Raw genomic sequence first — 15117 nt, forward strand, 5'->3', positions numbered from 1 at the left:
GGCTTCTTGTCCAGAGCCAGGTGCAAGCTAGGGCTTCTCCTCTGCTCAGTCAGTGGCCATCACCACCCTGTCAATGGTGCGGTCAGAACCACAGGGGCTGGAGCAGGAGCCCTGAAGAATTTGGGTTTCTTCCAGGTGTGATGGCAGTCTCAGCCTTGGTTTGGGGTATAGATTCAGGGCCTGAGGGCTTAAGGCTGTACTTCTTTTCTGATTTCACTTTATCCCTGATGTGCTTGCTTGGCTAGAGGCTGGGTTGTGGCTGGAGGGGTTGGTATCACACTACTGAGCTGAGTTTGCTCCCTCCCAAGAGTGCACAGGGACACATGTGCTGGCAATGGCTGCCTATGCCCTGGTCAGAGGCAGGGCTGGGATCCAAGCCAGCTCTGTTCCCTCCAAGTGTGCAAACTCTTGTAGTTAGTGGCACACTCTGCCTTAGTGGAGAGCAGTGCTGGAGCAAGAGGGGCTACAGCAGGAGCCAGGTGAGGGGTGGGCGGGGGGTGTGATGCAGTAGCCCTGGCTAGCTGGTCAGAGCCCCTGGCAGTTTTCAATGTACTGCCTCCACACTTTGACTGGGAGCAAGCAAGTCTGTGTGCTCTTCAAGAGCAGAGGCCCAGTTTCTTACAGCCCTTCGGTAAGCCCCACTGGGTTTCAAACCAGCTAAGGGGCTTGTCTTCCCAGTGTTGTATCCCAGGGCTGGTGTGTCCAATGTGTGGCTGGAATCCCTCACTCCCCAGGGAGGATCCCTGAGCCTGTGATGTCCCCTCTTCTCCTGTGTCCCTGCTAAGGGTGAAGGTCCCGACCACATCATTCTCCCTTCCTACTGGACTCCGTGTGGATCTTTCTTTACAGCCTTGGTTGCAGAAGAGCTGTTCTGCTTGTCCCCAGGTTGATTTCAACAAGAGCTGTTGTTTGGTTGAGGGGAGGTGAGCCCAGCGTCCTCCTAATCTGCGACTTTGATCTCTCTCTCCTTTCTTGACTTTAATAACCATGAGTATAATATGCACGTCTTAATCAAATTTTAAGTCATTATCATTTCCTGCTTTATCTTTATGCTATTTTTTTTCAAGTTCTAACAAAGGGGGCTTGCACTATGGTTATGACAGACATATTTGCTGAATTCTTACTTAACAAAGTTCAGTCTATGCATTTATTATATACAAAATAAGGCAAGAGATTGAGGAGACAGGGCCAACTACATAATTTGGGGGGTGTCCCACATAATTGTGAGGCCCCAGCAGGGAGTGAGGAAGTCAATCTCCCCTTCCCATAGTCCAGCATCCCAGTTGATGGTAGATAAGAAACCCCCCAAGATATTGCAACCTCCATGACAGCAGGATGCAATTGGTACCTGGATTAGAGGCCAGCAAGAGGCCCCCACTGAATCACCCTCCAAACAAGCCAGGGTGCCACCAGCCTGGTCAGGGATGGCCTCTTCTTTGCCCTACCCCAGATACAACAGGGCACCTACTCTACCCTGACCATCTCCTTGCCTGCCTCCATATCCTATGGGAGGTGAAGCATAAAGGTGGAACACAGTCCTCCTTTGCTGACACACCCAATCACCATACCAGGTAGAGGGCAGCAGCAATGGGACAGGGACAGGAAGGTGGAGCTGGAGGCCAGGCAGAGGCCCAGAGGGCTGGAATCAGGTGGCTGAGAACTTAAGCCAGGGAGCTGGAGGGACCACATGTACACTAGGGTCCAAGCCCCCAACACACATGCTCCTTGTCCCATCAGACTTCACTTCTAAAACACAAATTCAAAGATAAAATTATTAAGAATTTCATGACCTTGAATACTGTATTCAAGTTTCTTACTTTCACTTATAATCACAAAAGAAGCTAAGTGTTCAACTTCACTTTTAATTAAATCTGGTTCCTCACGTTCACTTAATTAGCAAAAGGGATTAAAGCAGATAAAAATGCTCAGTTGACCAAGTGTTGATTATGACTACAAAAACCCTTTTCATTAGTGCAGATATTCTAAAGTCTTAGTCTGAATTCTAAGTTCTAAATTCTTAGTCTGCAGATATTTAAATTGATTCAAGGTACTGTCAGTTGAATTATCAGCTGAGCTTTTTATTTTTTTAAATAATAAAGCAATGTAAGCTAGTTTTACAAATTATACAGTTATATATTATGGTAAATGGAATCCAGAATGGCCTCTGTTCTGGCATTTAGTCATCTCCTCCTCTCCCAAAGCTACTCCCCTTCCTATGTTTGCCATCATCAGAAAAGGAACCACCTGGGAGATGCAGTTTAGCATCATAATTAGGCCTGCAGGCTCTGGGTCTGATTGTTGGGGGTTAAATCCTGGCTCGCCCTTTATTAACTCTGATCTTGGGTAAGGTTTAGCTTCTAAATCCCAGATAGCCTGGGACTATAATCTGTAAAATGGGATAATCATAGTATCTACTACATCAAGCTGGTATGGTGATTAAATGAAGCCATCCCTGTAAAGTGCTCAATAAATTAAAAAGAAAACCCACAATTTTCTTTCTCTTCCACCTCCTCCCTCATTCAACCAACACCAAAGCCTGTGGCTTCTACCTCCTAAATATTTCTAAAATCCGTATCATTCCCCTCTAATCCCATGGCTATTGGCCTATTTCATCATCACTTGCTTGGACCACTGAAACAGTCTCCTAAATGACACGCACATCTCTTGTCCACCTCTGATCCATATTGTAAACTGCTACCAGAAAAATATTCCAAAACTGATGACATCACTCCTCTGCTCAGAATTCCTCAATATCCCCTCATGGCCCAAAAGGACAAAATTAAAACTCCCTGCATGTGATACAAGCTCCTCCTAAACTAGCCCTTACCTCCCTCCACAGCCTCACCCCCTCTTCCCCTCACAGCAACACACCAAATGCTCCTACTTGTTCTTTCCCAAACAGCCCATGGCTCACCTATGCCCCATTTCTTGGTTATTTTATTCACTCTGCTTGAATTTGGTTTTTGCTGATTGTATCTACTCTTTCCCAAACCACATCCCTTATGTGCTTACCACTCTTTTCCAAGTCTCCATTAGGAAGACTTCTTGGACACCCTTAGACAGACTCACTGTCCCCCTTTTACATGTTCTCATTGCACTGTCTATATTTCAATACGTAAAACTACTGTAACCATTGTATCATAATGGTCTGTTTCACCACTGGAAACTGCAAACTTGTTGAGCGGAGGGACCTGTGTCTCCTTCACCATGATCTCCTCTGCATGTAAAATGGAATCTGGGTCCTGATGGGTACTCAGCAAATGAATGAATGAACAAATGAATGAACAAATGAACTAAGCCTAACATCTAAGAATTTACCTGTCTATAACCTAAAATATTTCGGTATACACTTTTGGAATCTTAGGAATATCTCCTACCAGAAGTTCCAGTTTAACCTCATTGCTGTGAAATGCCTCCCTGCTTGGATATTTCAGAGAAATTCTTAAGAGCAACTGAATGCTTTAATGATTCTCTAATCAAATAAGCATAAAATCACGTTTTAGAAAAAAATCTGGGATATTCCACTCATGCTACCCACTTCGTCCCCACTCTACTCTGAGAAACCAGATGAAAGAAGTAAAGGGATACAATGTTCAACTGTCTTCATTTCATGTTTTAAGAAACAAAGAGGTGGGACTTCCCCAGTGGTGCAGTGGTTAAGAATCTGAATGCCAATGCACAGGACACAGGTTTGATCCCTGGTCTGGGAATATCCCACATGTTGCGGAGCAACTAAGCCCTTGTGCCACAACTACTGAGCCTGCGTGCCTAAGGCCCATGCTCCACAGCAAGAGAAGCCACCACAAGGAGAAGCTCATGCACCACAAAGAAGAATAGCCCTACCTGCTCACCACAACTAGAGAAAGCCCGCGCGCAGCAACGAAGACCCAACGCAGCCAAAATTAAATAAAATTAAATCTTAAAAAAAAAGAAAAGAAACAAAGAGTTGAAGATAGGATGGAAAATGCAAAGATCCACTTGTCCTTAGAACTAGCCAAAACTAACTTCTTTAGTCCTTATGACTGCCTCTGAAACAAAGTGCCAGACAGCTTATGCAACCAAGCACAGACAGAGAAAACTTAGGCAATGGGAATATTGTGTGCATAAAAGGAAATGTCCTTCCTTTACTTTAAAGCAAGTTCTTACTTTAAAAAGTAAATAGATAACATTCTCTTAACAGTGTACTGGAAGGTAAAAATAGTAATGCTGGTACTGAGCAGAGCAGTAAAATATATTTATTTTCTGCCTCAAACTCTTCAGGGTTACTAAGTTATTCTCCCAATTTAAAAGTCTGCTAAGGTAAGAAAACAGGAAATTGTATTTGTTCCCTAGTTCTTTTGAAACTTAATTTTTTAAATTATTTATTTATTTATTTATTTTTGGCTGCATTGGGTCTTCGTTGTTGGGTCTTCATTGCTTCGCGCGGGATTTCTCTAGTTGCGGCGAGCAAGGGCTACCCTTCATTGCGGTGCGCAGGCTTCTCATTGCGGTGGCTTCTCTTGTTGCAGAGCTCAGGCTCTAGGCATGTGGGCTTCAGTAGTTGTGGCACGTGGACTCAGTAGTTGTGGCTTGCAGGGTCTAGAGCGCAGGCTCGATAGTTGTGGCGCACGGGCTTAGTTGCTCCGAGGCATGTGGGATATTCCCAGACCAGGTCTTGAACCCGTGTCCCCTGCATTGGCAAGCAGATTCTCAACCACTGCACCACCAGGGAAGTCCCTGAAACTTAATTTTTAAAGACTGAAAATCCAAAGCAATTCAAGTATGTAATTGCATGCAACTCACAACTGATTTTGGTTTTATGTCAAATTTTCTAAAGATAAAACTTCACAATGTGAACCCACTGTCCTGCATAACTTTAAATGAAAACTACATCTGTTATAGGCTGCATACTGCAATCTTAATTTGTAGTCAGCTTTAAAATTAAATTGTCATTTCCTACTAATTATGGCACCTTAGTATTTTGAATTAAAAGTGTACTCAGAACATTTCATCTGGAGTCCCCTAATAGTGTTCATTCATCCTCTTAAACACTCTGGTGACAGGGAACTCACCATCCATCAGCAGCCTGCTCCACTGTGGATAGCTCTAATTCTGACACACACTTCCTAATGGCGAGCTCACCTTGGCCCCCCCCCCCAGAACTTCCATTCCATGGTCTTGGCTCCATTTGCTGAGGTTCCACATAATAAATCCAATTGTTTTCATATTCTCGATGCCATTCCATTTTCCCAGTTAACTGAAGTATTTTTTAAACATCTTACGATTGTACTCCAAAACTTGTTGACTCAAATTCCAGCCCACAGTGGGAACAACCCACTTCTTTCCATCAACACCACCACTCTAGTCAAAGCCTCCATCATCTCTCAGTGGACAGCTGAACCTGGTTCTCCTTCCCACTCTCATTCCCTTCAGTCTATTCCCTGGAGATCAGCCAGAATGATCTCTGCTAAAGAAATTTTCACTATGTCTCAATCTGTTAATAACCCTTCAGTCCTCTCCTCAATACTGGAGATAAAAATTCAAAACCCTCAGTGTGGCCTGTAGAACCTGTCAACCTGGGTCCTGTCAGCCTCCCAGGTCCATTTGCTGTCTATTCTCTCCCTTACTTGACATGCTGCATGTCCAACTTTTTTCAGTTCTTCAAATTAACAAGCTCTTTTGCTCAGGAAAGCCTTCAGAGATGTGGGTCTATGAAATGCTTTTTCCACTCTGTTTACTATTTGAGAAGTAGTGAAGTTCAGGTCTCAGATTACATGTCCTTTCTTCAGAAACTAGACCAAGTCCTTCTGTAATCTCTCGTTGCCCCTTTTACCATCCTTCATCAAATTTATCATAATTTTTATATACTTCATTCCATAAATAATAACATTATTAATAACAATACCTAAATTAATTGAGGGCTCACTACATACTGGGAACTGTGCTAAGACCATCACAAGCATGATCTTATTTAGGCTTCAAAGCAAGCCATGAGTAGTTACTATTGCTACCTATATATCACAGATGAGGAAAGCGGGTCTTGGGAAGGTTAAGGTAAGTGGAAGAGTGGGGATTAGAATCCACTCAATTCTAGAACCTATTGATGTTCTTAACCTTTTCATGATAGTGCTGATGTCTGACTTTTCCACTAACCTCCTAGCTCCAAGAGGTGTGGACACCAATAGCCAGGAAGCCTGTCATAAGCAAATTATGGTCCTGTTTGCCCAACGCCACAAAATCAGAATAATGTCTCTGTACTTTTTCTCTGCACTACCCTCTCCTATTTTTCATGGCACTCAAATACCTAAGAAAAGGAGAAATTAAATGAGTAACTCTGGTATTCTTGTCTTGACCTCTCTGGAGACTTCTTGAATTTTTAAGGCAGTTTCCAGAAAACAAATAGCAGATAACAGGAGATGAGCAGTTTAAATACATTTGTATGGATTCATTAGCAGTAGGGTGGATCTAGTGTAATGCGGAATTTAGATGATTTAGAAAGGGGTTTCAGCTCATTTCCCACAATATTTATAATAATAACTGCCAACATTGCTCAAGATTTACCATTTGCCAAAGCTCTATGCTAAGTGATCTGCATGTTATAATCATCATATCAGCTTGATGAGGTTGGTACTATTACGATCCCCATTTTACCAGATGAGGAAACAGAGCTGCTGAAAGAATAGTCAAATAGTCTGCTCAGAGTCCACAGTTAGTGAAATTCAGCCCCAGCTGGGCCTGAGGCACTTAATATTGTAGGGCAGCATTGGGCTGAGCAAGGTAAGATTCAAGATATAATCCCACAAACGTGAGGAGTATCTATTAATGCTAAACAATGGGCTGGAAGGAGAAAATAAAAGGGAAAGGGGCATAGCCATGAAAATACGCTTATTACATTGCATCAGAGGTGGTGCCAAGAGCTAGGATAGATACAGAATTGAGATTTAAAGGAATTGGGCAAGGGGATAGATAAAGTTTCCATCTGGGGTGACCCTAGGATTTCTATTATCACAATAAGGATTTGACTCAGCTTGATGGGGCAGAGTAGTAATCTTGGGCCAATTTAAGGTCGTAAAATGGTCCAGAAATAACGATCAGCCAGGTAAATGAGTCATTTATTCATATAACCAGTAAATTGTTAAGGGTCTACTTTGTACTAGGCATTGCTCTGGGCACTGAATAGCTATAAACTAAACTGAAAAAGTCCCCATTCTTTTGGAGTTTTCATTCTGGTGGGGAAGAGAGACAATAAAAGAACAAGTCTGCATGCACATGTATAATGTGTTAGGGGTGGTGGATGCTGTGAACTTGGTCAAGGGGACAAGAGAGTCTGGAGAGGTTGTGGGGGCATCAGGGCAGGTGCCCTGATTTTTCAGAGACCCAGTTTCCTCAGAAACCAGAGGAAGTAAGGGCCTGTGCCACTGTGTGTATCAGAGGGAAGAGAGTGCCAGGAAAAGGGAAGAGCAGTAGCGAGGAGCTCCCTGTGGTTGGAGTGGAGGGAGCAGAGGGAAAGTGGGAGGGGAAGGGTTAGGGATGAGCTGGGACAAGCCCTGTGGGGGCAGAACTTTGAGACTATAGGGATAAGGACTTTCATTAAACTCCTACTATATGGATATATGGAGCACTTCTTTCTGAGTTTCTTTGAAAAATTAAAATATTTCTTAAAAATAAAAAGGAAAAAATGCTTGCAATTTTATCATCTAACATGGCCTTTTTCAGTTTCATATGTTCTTGTCTAGTCTTTTCCATATTCATGCACATTTTATGTTTTTTTCATAGTTATAAGTACCTGTACATTTTGTTTGTTTTACTTAGTTTCAGATCATACTTGTTTTTTTGTTTTCATTTTTTAATTAAAAATTTTTTAATTAATTTTTTATTGGCATATAGTTGATTTACAATGTTGCATTAGTTTCTGCTATGCAGCAAAGTGAATCAACCATACATGTACCTATATCCACTCTCCTCCAGACTTCATTCCCATATAGGTCATTACAGAGCACTGAATAGAGTTCCCTATGCTATACAATAGGTTTTTATTTATTATCTTTTAAATATAGTAGTGTGTATATGTCAATCCCAATCTCCCAATTTATCGCCCCTCCCTTTCCCCCTTGGTAACCATAAGTTTGTTTTCTACATCTGTGACTCAATTTCTGTTTTGTAAACAGGTTCATGTGTACCATTTTTTTTAGATTGCACATATAAGCGCTATCATATGATATTTGTCTTTCTCTGTCTGACTTACTTCACTCATTATGACAATCTCTAGGTCCATCCATGTTGCTGCAAATGGCATTATTTCCTTTTTTTTATGGCTGAGTAATATTCCATAGTATATATGTACCACATCTTTATCCATTCCTCTGTCAATGGACATTTAGGTTGCTTCCATGTGCTGGCTATTGTAAATAGTGCTGCAGTGAATATTGGGGTGCATGTACACTTTCAAATTATGGTTTTCTCTGGATATATACCCAGGAGTGGGATTGCTGGATCATATGGTAGTTCTATTTTTAGTTTTTTAAGGAACTTCCATACTGTTCTCCATAGTGGCTGTATCAATTTACATTCCCACCAACAGTGTATGAGGTTTCCTTTTCTCCACACCCGTTCCAGCATTTATGGTTTGTAGATTTTTTGATGATGGCCATTCTAACCGGTGTGAGGTGATTACCTCATAGTTTTGATTTGCATTTCTCTAATAATTAGTGATGTTGACCATCTTTTCATGTGCCTCTTGACCATCTATATACCTTCTTTGGAGAAATGTCTATTTAGCAGATCATACTTACTTTACAGGTTGATATAAAGCCTTCTGAATAATCAATCTAATGGTTGCATAATATTTCAAGTGAATGTACTACTTCCTCTTGGACACTTGGTTGGCTTCCAAATGGTCCCTATGACTGGTGATGCACAAATATTTTTCTAGCTTTGGATTATTTGAGAGCCCTTCCTCTTCCTCTTAATATTTACATAGTGAATTTGCATAGATATGAGGTATTTCTTGATAATCCCTATAGGTTTGAAGTTATGAGACTAATTACCTGCTGATGATAGTGGTCACCTTTTCAGAATAGATGCCTTCTGGTACTGGTTCATATACTGCCTCCACTATCTGCAAAATAAACAGACTAGAATGATGGAAGTAAAGGAGCCACAGGTACCTTTGAGCGGTGATACTTGGCCACGACACAAGAGTTACTTAACAAGCATCATAATTTCATGCACATATTTTCATCAGAAACAAAAATATCCCAGCAAATTAAAAATTAGCATTAATTAAACTGTTCTTGAGCATAGAACTGTATTCTTCAAGCTGAGTTAAAGTTAACCTCAGATTCATAATAAATGATGTGCAGGATAATACAATATGATAGATTGAGGGCAGTTCAAACCACAATTAAGAAAAAAGACCAAAAGCAGTTTGATATATTTATTTTTATAATTTTCTATGATAAATGGAAGACAATTATAAGGGGAAATGTGCCATAGCACATGATGTAGAAAGGAGGAAAAATAAACTGGATCATGTGGTTAATAAAACAATGACTGCTTTTAAGTGACAGTTTTATTAAAATCACAAAGGTTCTACTTAAGAAGAAAAGGAATGGTGTTTTTGGCAACATGAGACCCTTTTGTCTTCCAAGGTTGCTTACTTTTGTGGCCAGGGAGAGCATGTTTGTGCTGTAGAAGGGAGGATTCAGAGTCGCCATCTGATAAAGGATGCAGCCTGCTGCCCAGACATCAGCCTTCTCCCCATACGGCTCACTCTTCAGCACCTCAGGGCTGAATTAAAATAAGGATGTTAATGCACAATGAAAAAGGGAGAAGTCAGTACAGAAAAAAGTTCAATTTTCAAGCTATAGTTGGAGATATAAGAAAAAAATGGAAACTCGATCATCATTTCAAGTAAACATATTAAGATGTATCTTTGAATTCTCTCAGACTCAGGTGAATCAAGAAGCACAACGAAGCAATTCTAATTTAAGCAATAAATGTCAATAAACAACTCCTATTAAATGTCCTTTTACTTCCAGAAACAACTACCCCTCTGTGGTAGACGGAATGACTGGCCCCAGTTCTCTCTATTCTGGAGGTTTTGAATACCCCACTCCTTCTTCTTGGTGGGCAGTGTTTGCTACCCACTCCTGCCTTTGCTTTTGTTGTGTTGGCCAGTGGAATGTGGAAGTGGCAGTGCAACAGATCAGGGCCTCAGTCTTAACAGGTGTTGAGTGCTTCCATTTGTCCCTACAGGAGCTTCTGTCCAAAAGAACATCGTATCCCAGGTAGCTAGGATAGCCCAGCCTAGGCCCAGCACAAGACACATGGAGCAGATCTGCACACATAAACCTGCAGCCTGAAGGAGACCCAGCCCAGGAGACCCACAGACCTGTGAGTCTGACAATAAATGCTTATTGTTGAATGCCACTGAGATTTCATGGTGATTTGTTATGCAGCATTATTATGAGCAAAATTGACTGACATAGCACCATCCCTTTGCTATTCAATGCTAGCTTATAAAGTAGGAAGCAAGACCATATTTAAATGTGTTGCAGAAAATGACAACTTACATCATGTTCATCTCTTCTGAAATTTCATATCTAGTCTGAATAAGGATGCTGTCAGCCTTTAAATGAAGTTAAGCTGTGAGGGTTTATGGGCTTGACATTTTTTTTAATGTGGAGGGGTGGGTAGTTCCCTTGGATATTTTGAACTGATAGAAGTTTCCTCTCTCATATTTGTAGACTGAAACTCAGCAAAGTGTTAAAAGCACTCAGCACACATACACACCCTAAATTAAGTAGTTTGATGATTCAGTTCTAAAGTATGTATTTAGGACTGTGCTCAACCCTCTAAATTAATGGAGTAGGAATTAATGGTTAACTTGGGCAGTGGACTAAGATATAAAGAAAGTCATAAATTGGTATCAGTACAGAGCAAGTATTGGCTGTTAAGAATAACCAAGGAGTTGCAATTCTTGTGAGATTATGGAAAATGATTCCTGGTTTAAGATTTACATTATGTATTTACAGAAGAAGTGAGATTTCAAGATCTCTCAGTTAAGCATTTCCATAGGTACTGTCTTTGAGTTCAATAATATGGCAATGGGGGAATCCGGGGTGATTTCCAGGGCTCTACTGGTCCTAAGTGTATAAAAGTGTCCCCTGTTGTCACTCGATCAACTGCTCACATTAAAAAATGCCATAAAAGGAAAAAAATGTCTTCAACAAAAAAATGTCCTTGGCTCCACACAAATGGCTCATGTTTTAATCTACTGAGAACTCAGAAGATTTCATATTTCCAAAAGCTCAGGAAGCAGGTGCTGTGAGTGCTCCACCCATCAACCCCTCAGATCTCTTTTCCATTTCCTGTTTCCTGTGTGCTTTCACTCTCAACAGCCAGTGTCTGTACTTCTCTGGAGGACAGCCTTCATTTTTCCTCAAAAGATAACTACTCAGTGTAGAGGAAAACTCTTGTAAGAGTAGAATTTACTTAGTTTATTTTTCTCATCATTCCATCTCTTCCTTCATCTCACTAGAGACCACACACTCCTTTCATCCCCACAGGCATGCCCCTTTGCAATATGGCTGTGCCACTCCTCCCAATAAAAGATGGACTCTATTTTGTACCCCTTGAATCTGGGCTTAACCATATAACTTGCTTTGGCCAAGAAGACATCAGGAAAAGTGATGCAAGGAGAGAATGGAAAAGCACTTACTCTTTGTGGCTTGCTCTCTCTTCCTGCTCTTGAAAACCCTACAATCACAAGCAGGTGATTGAGCCCAGGCTTGCCTGCTGGAAGATGAGCATCACATGGCTCAGTTACCTCCAGCACCCCTACCCACAGCCACTCTACCACCACATCCATCAGTGAAGCCTTTGAAAACCAGGTGACCACAATGCACAGGTGAGCCCAGACAACACAGATAAGCAATCCCAGCTCAATCCAGCCAGCGCACAGTATATTGAGAAGAAGAAGAATAAAAAGGTTATTGTAACCACTAAGTTTTGAGGTCCTTAGTCAAAGTTAACTGACATGACAGCTTTCATCAGATTCTCAAAGCTGTCCATGCCTCCCTGAAAAAGAGAATCACTTCTCTGGAAGAGAACAAGAAAGGGCAATAAAAGACAACACAGTTGCCAACTATCACTTTGCTTCTGGGGTCCAACTTCAAATATTCTCTAAGATAAAAGAGTTTAATAATTACAATTAAAAGCAATGGCAAACACAAGACAGAGCCTGATTTCCAAAAGTCACACAAAATGTTCTGTTATGTTATGTGTGTCCCCCCAAAATTCATGTGTTGAGTCCCAACCCCCAGTACCTCAGAATGTAACCGTATATACAGATAAGGCCTGCATGAGCTGATCAGAGCTGCCATTGGGGTGGCCCTAATCCAGTATGACTGGTGTCTGTATTAGAAGAGGAAGAGACACCAGGAGTGTGCAAGGAACAACCACGGGAAGAGGCAGGAAGAAGGCGGGGCTGGCATTTGCGAGCCAAGGAGAGGCCTCAGAGGAAACCAAACCTGCCAACATCTTGATCTTGGATTTCAGCCTTCAAATAAATTTCTGTTGTTTAAGCTACCCAGGCTGTGGTTTTTTTTTATGGCAACAGGTTCTATGAAGAAAAACTATTCATGTGTTTTTCATCTTTAAAAAGAACCCAGCTTTTGGGAAATATGGCTAAAGTAATGACTCAATCACTACTTATTTTGGTGATTATTGTTTAGAAAACCACTGTAAAATAATTCACTGTCTTGTAATAATTTCCAATTTCTCCACTTAAGGTGAGCCCAACCACATTTAAAGAAATACAGAGTTACAGCTAGCAATGCTCACTTAAGAGAAAGAAGTTAAATAGTACACACACACACACACACACACACACACACACACACACTTTAAAATGGGTTTTCTCGGGCTTTCCTGGTGGCGCAGTGGTTGAGAGTCCGCCTGCCGATGCAGGGGACACAGGTTCGTTCTCCGGTCCGGGAAGATCCCACATGCCGCGGAGCGGCTGGGCCCGTGAGCCATGGCCGTTGAGCCTGTGTGTTTGGAGCCTGTGCTCTGCAACGGGAGAGGCCACAACAGTGAAAGGCCCACGTACCGCAAAAGATAAATAAATAAAATAAAATTGGTTTTCTCTTTCCCAATCAGAAATATTCCTCTGTATTTTAAAAACTGGATATTCCTATGTGATTTGGTCATCTAAAATCTTTTAATGGTAAAGTAAAGCATAATTTACGATATTTAATAAAAATAAGGGTTTTTCTGGTAAAGGTTAAACATATGCAATTAAATGTGTAAAAACTTACAGCCATTATAAGTTGTACTTCAATTAAAATATTATCATTTTTATTATTGCTGACCTAACGTACATGGTGACTATATTTAATAATAATGTACTGTATACTTGAAATTTGCTAAGAAAGTACATCACAAGTAATGTGATAATTGAATCTTTTGAAGTAATAGATATATTAATTAGCTTGGTTGTATAATCATTTCACAATGTATACAAATATCAAAACATCACATTGTAAACCTCAAACATATACAATTTTTAATTGCCAATAATACCTCAATAAAGCTGGAAAAAATTTTAAGTGAAGCCAGGGATAGTATAGTTAGGTAGATGGCAAGGACATTCATTACTTATTACTATATTTTAATAAATAAGTCAACATAGCTCATAATCAGCAGCCTTTGAGAGGGGGCTGGAGGAAAGTTTATCTAAATACTACCTCTGTTTTAAAAAGGCATAAATTTACAAACTGATAATGAAAGCAATGTGGAAAAACGATGAGGAAGGAAGGATGCTTAATATAATTTTTTAAAAAGACAAACTGTTTAGATTTTTAAATTCCATTAGTAGTCCCTCACTGATGTGAACAATTAGGTTGCTAATTGCCAAAGATTCTTATTTACTCATTATTGAAGTAAACAAGGAAAGTATTGAATCTAGATGTTTTTCAAAACAGTTTAAAATATGAACATTTTGCTATTTCACAAATAATTCAATACTATGATGATTTATGTAAGTTGGGAGGGCAACTTCTTTCCTTTAAATGCAACAAAGTACATTTACAAAGTAAATGAAATGAAATGATATGTTAAAAGGTTCTGAGTGTAGACAGTATATTCTTCTTTCCTACAGTGGTCATGTTGTCATCTTTGTTAAAAGTTTGATTATTGTGCTCATTTTGTCAGCACATATACTAAAATTAGAATGACATGTGAAAATTAGCATGACCTCGGCACAAGGATGACGTGCAAATCTGTGATGCATTCCATATTTTAGAGGCAGTAAGATGACAGGCAAAAGATGAGGACTATACTCTAGTTAATAAAGTTGTTTCTCATAGGGGTAAAGATTAACAATTTTGATACTGCTATACATGTATACTAGAATTCAACAATTAAGTAAATGAGTGGCAGATGGCAGAAGCCAGGTTTCTCACTATTGGGAATGGAAGAAAGGTTACAGATAAGCAAGGAAAGGAGTAGGGGTACTCTACAAGGAGGTAACAGATTAGAGTTGGAGACAACAGTATAAACCCATGTTTAGCTTAATATTAATATAGATGGTTACATATGAAAATATTTATAGTTATGTGAATATACACAGGTTACTATGCACATATATATCCTTGCACATATATATCCTGTGCACATATATATCCTTTCATTCTGTCAGATGAAAAGGCCTAGAATTGATGACCTCCTAGTAGCAATGAGCACACTTAGCACCAGATCTTGGTTTTTTGTTTTTTTTTTTTGTGGTACACAGGCCTCTCACTGTTGTGGCCTCTCCTGTTGCGGAGCACAGGCTCTGGATGCGCAGGCTCAGTGGCCATGGCTCACGGGCCTAGCCGCTCCACGGCATGTGGGAATCTTCCTGGACCGGGGCACAAACCCGCGTCCCCTGCATTGGCAGGTGGACTCTCAACCACTGTGCCACCAGGGATCTTGGTTTTTAACACCATTCTCCAATTAAAAGAATCAGGATCATTGGAGAAATGACTGATAATAGGACTGGGGCAAGAAATATACTAAATGAACCTGGAGCATCTTCTAGTTCCAGAAAGTTAGTCTAAAGAAAAAAAAAGCACAATGATGGGGGTATGCCAG

The 15117-nt window shown here is 40.6% G+C and overlaps 1 protein-coding gene across 1 annotated transcript in view; it reads right to left on the reverse strand.

Moving 5' to 3' along the window:
• NEK10 (NIMA related kinase 10) overlaps positions 1 to 15117 on the reverse strand; it is a gene marked incomplete at its 3' end in the record, with an annotated part of 277172 nt that overhangs the window by 123618 nt on the left and 138437 nt on the right. The window contains exons 24-25 of the mRNA XM_082664201.1: positions 9639 to 9768; positions 9027 to 9097 (exon numbers count right to left, since the gene is read on the reverse strand). Coding sequence (XP_082520327.1) covers positions 9027 to 9097; positions 9639 to 9768 — 201 coding nt within the window. The remainder of the gene's footprint in view (positions 1 to 9026; positions 9098 to 9638; positions 9769 to 15117) is intronic.

Source organism: Grampus griseus (genome assembly GCF_964374135.1).
Source record: "Grampus griseus genome assembly, chromosome: 10".
Classification (NCBI taxonomy): domain Eukaryota; kingdom Metazoa; phylum Chordata; class Mammalia; order Artiodactyla; family Delphinidae; genus Grampus; species Grampus griseus.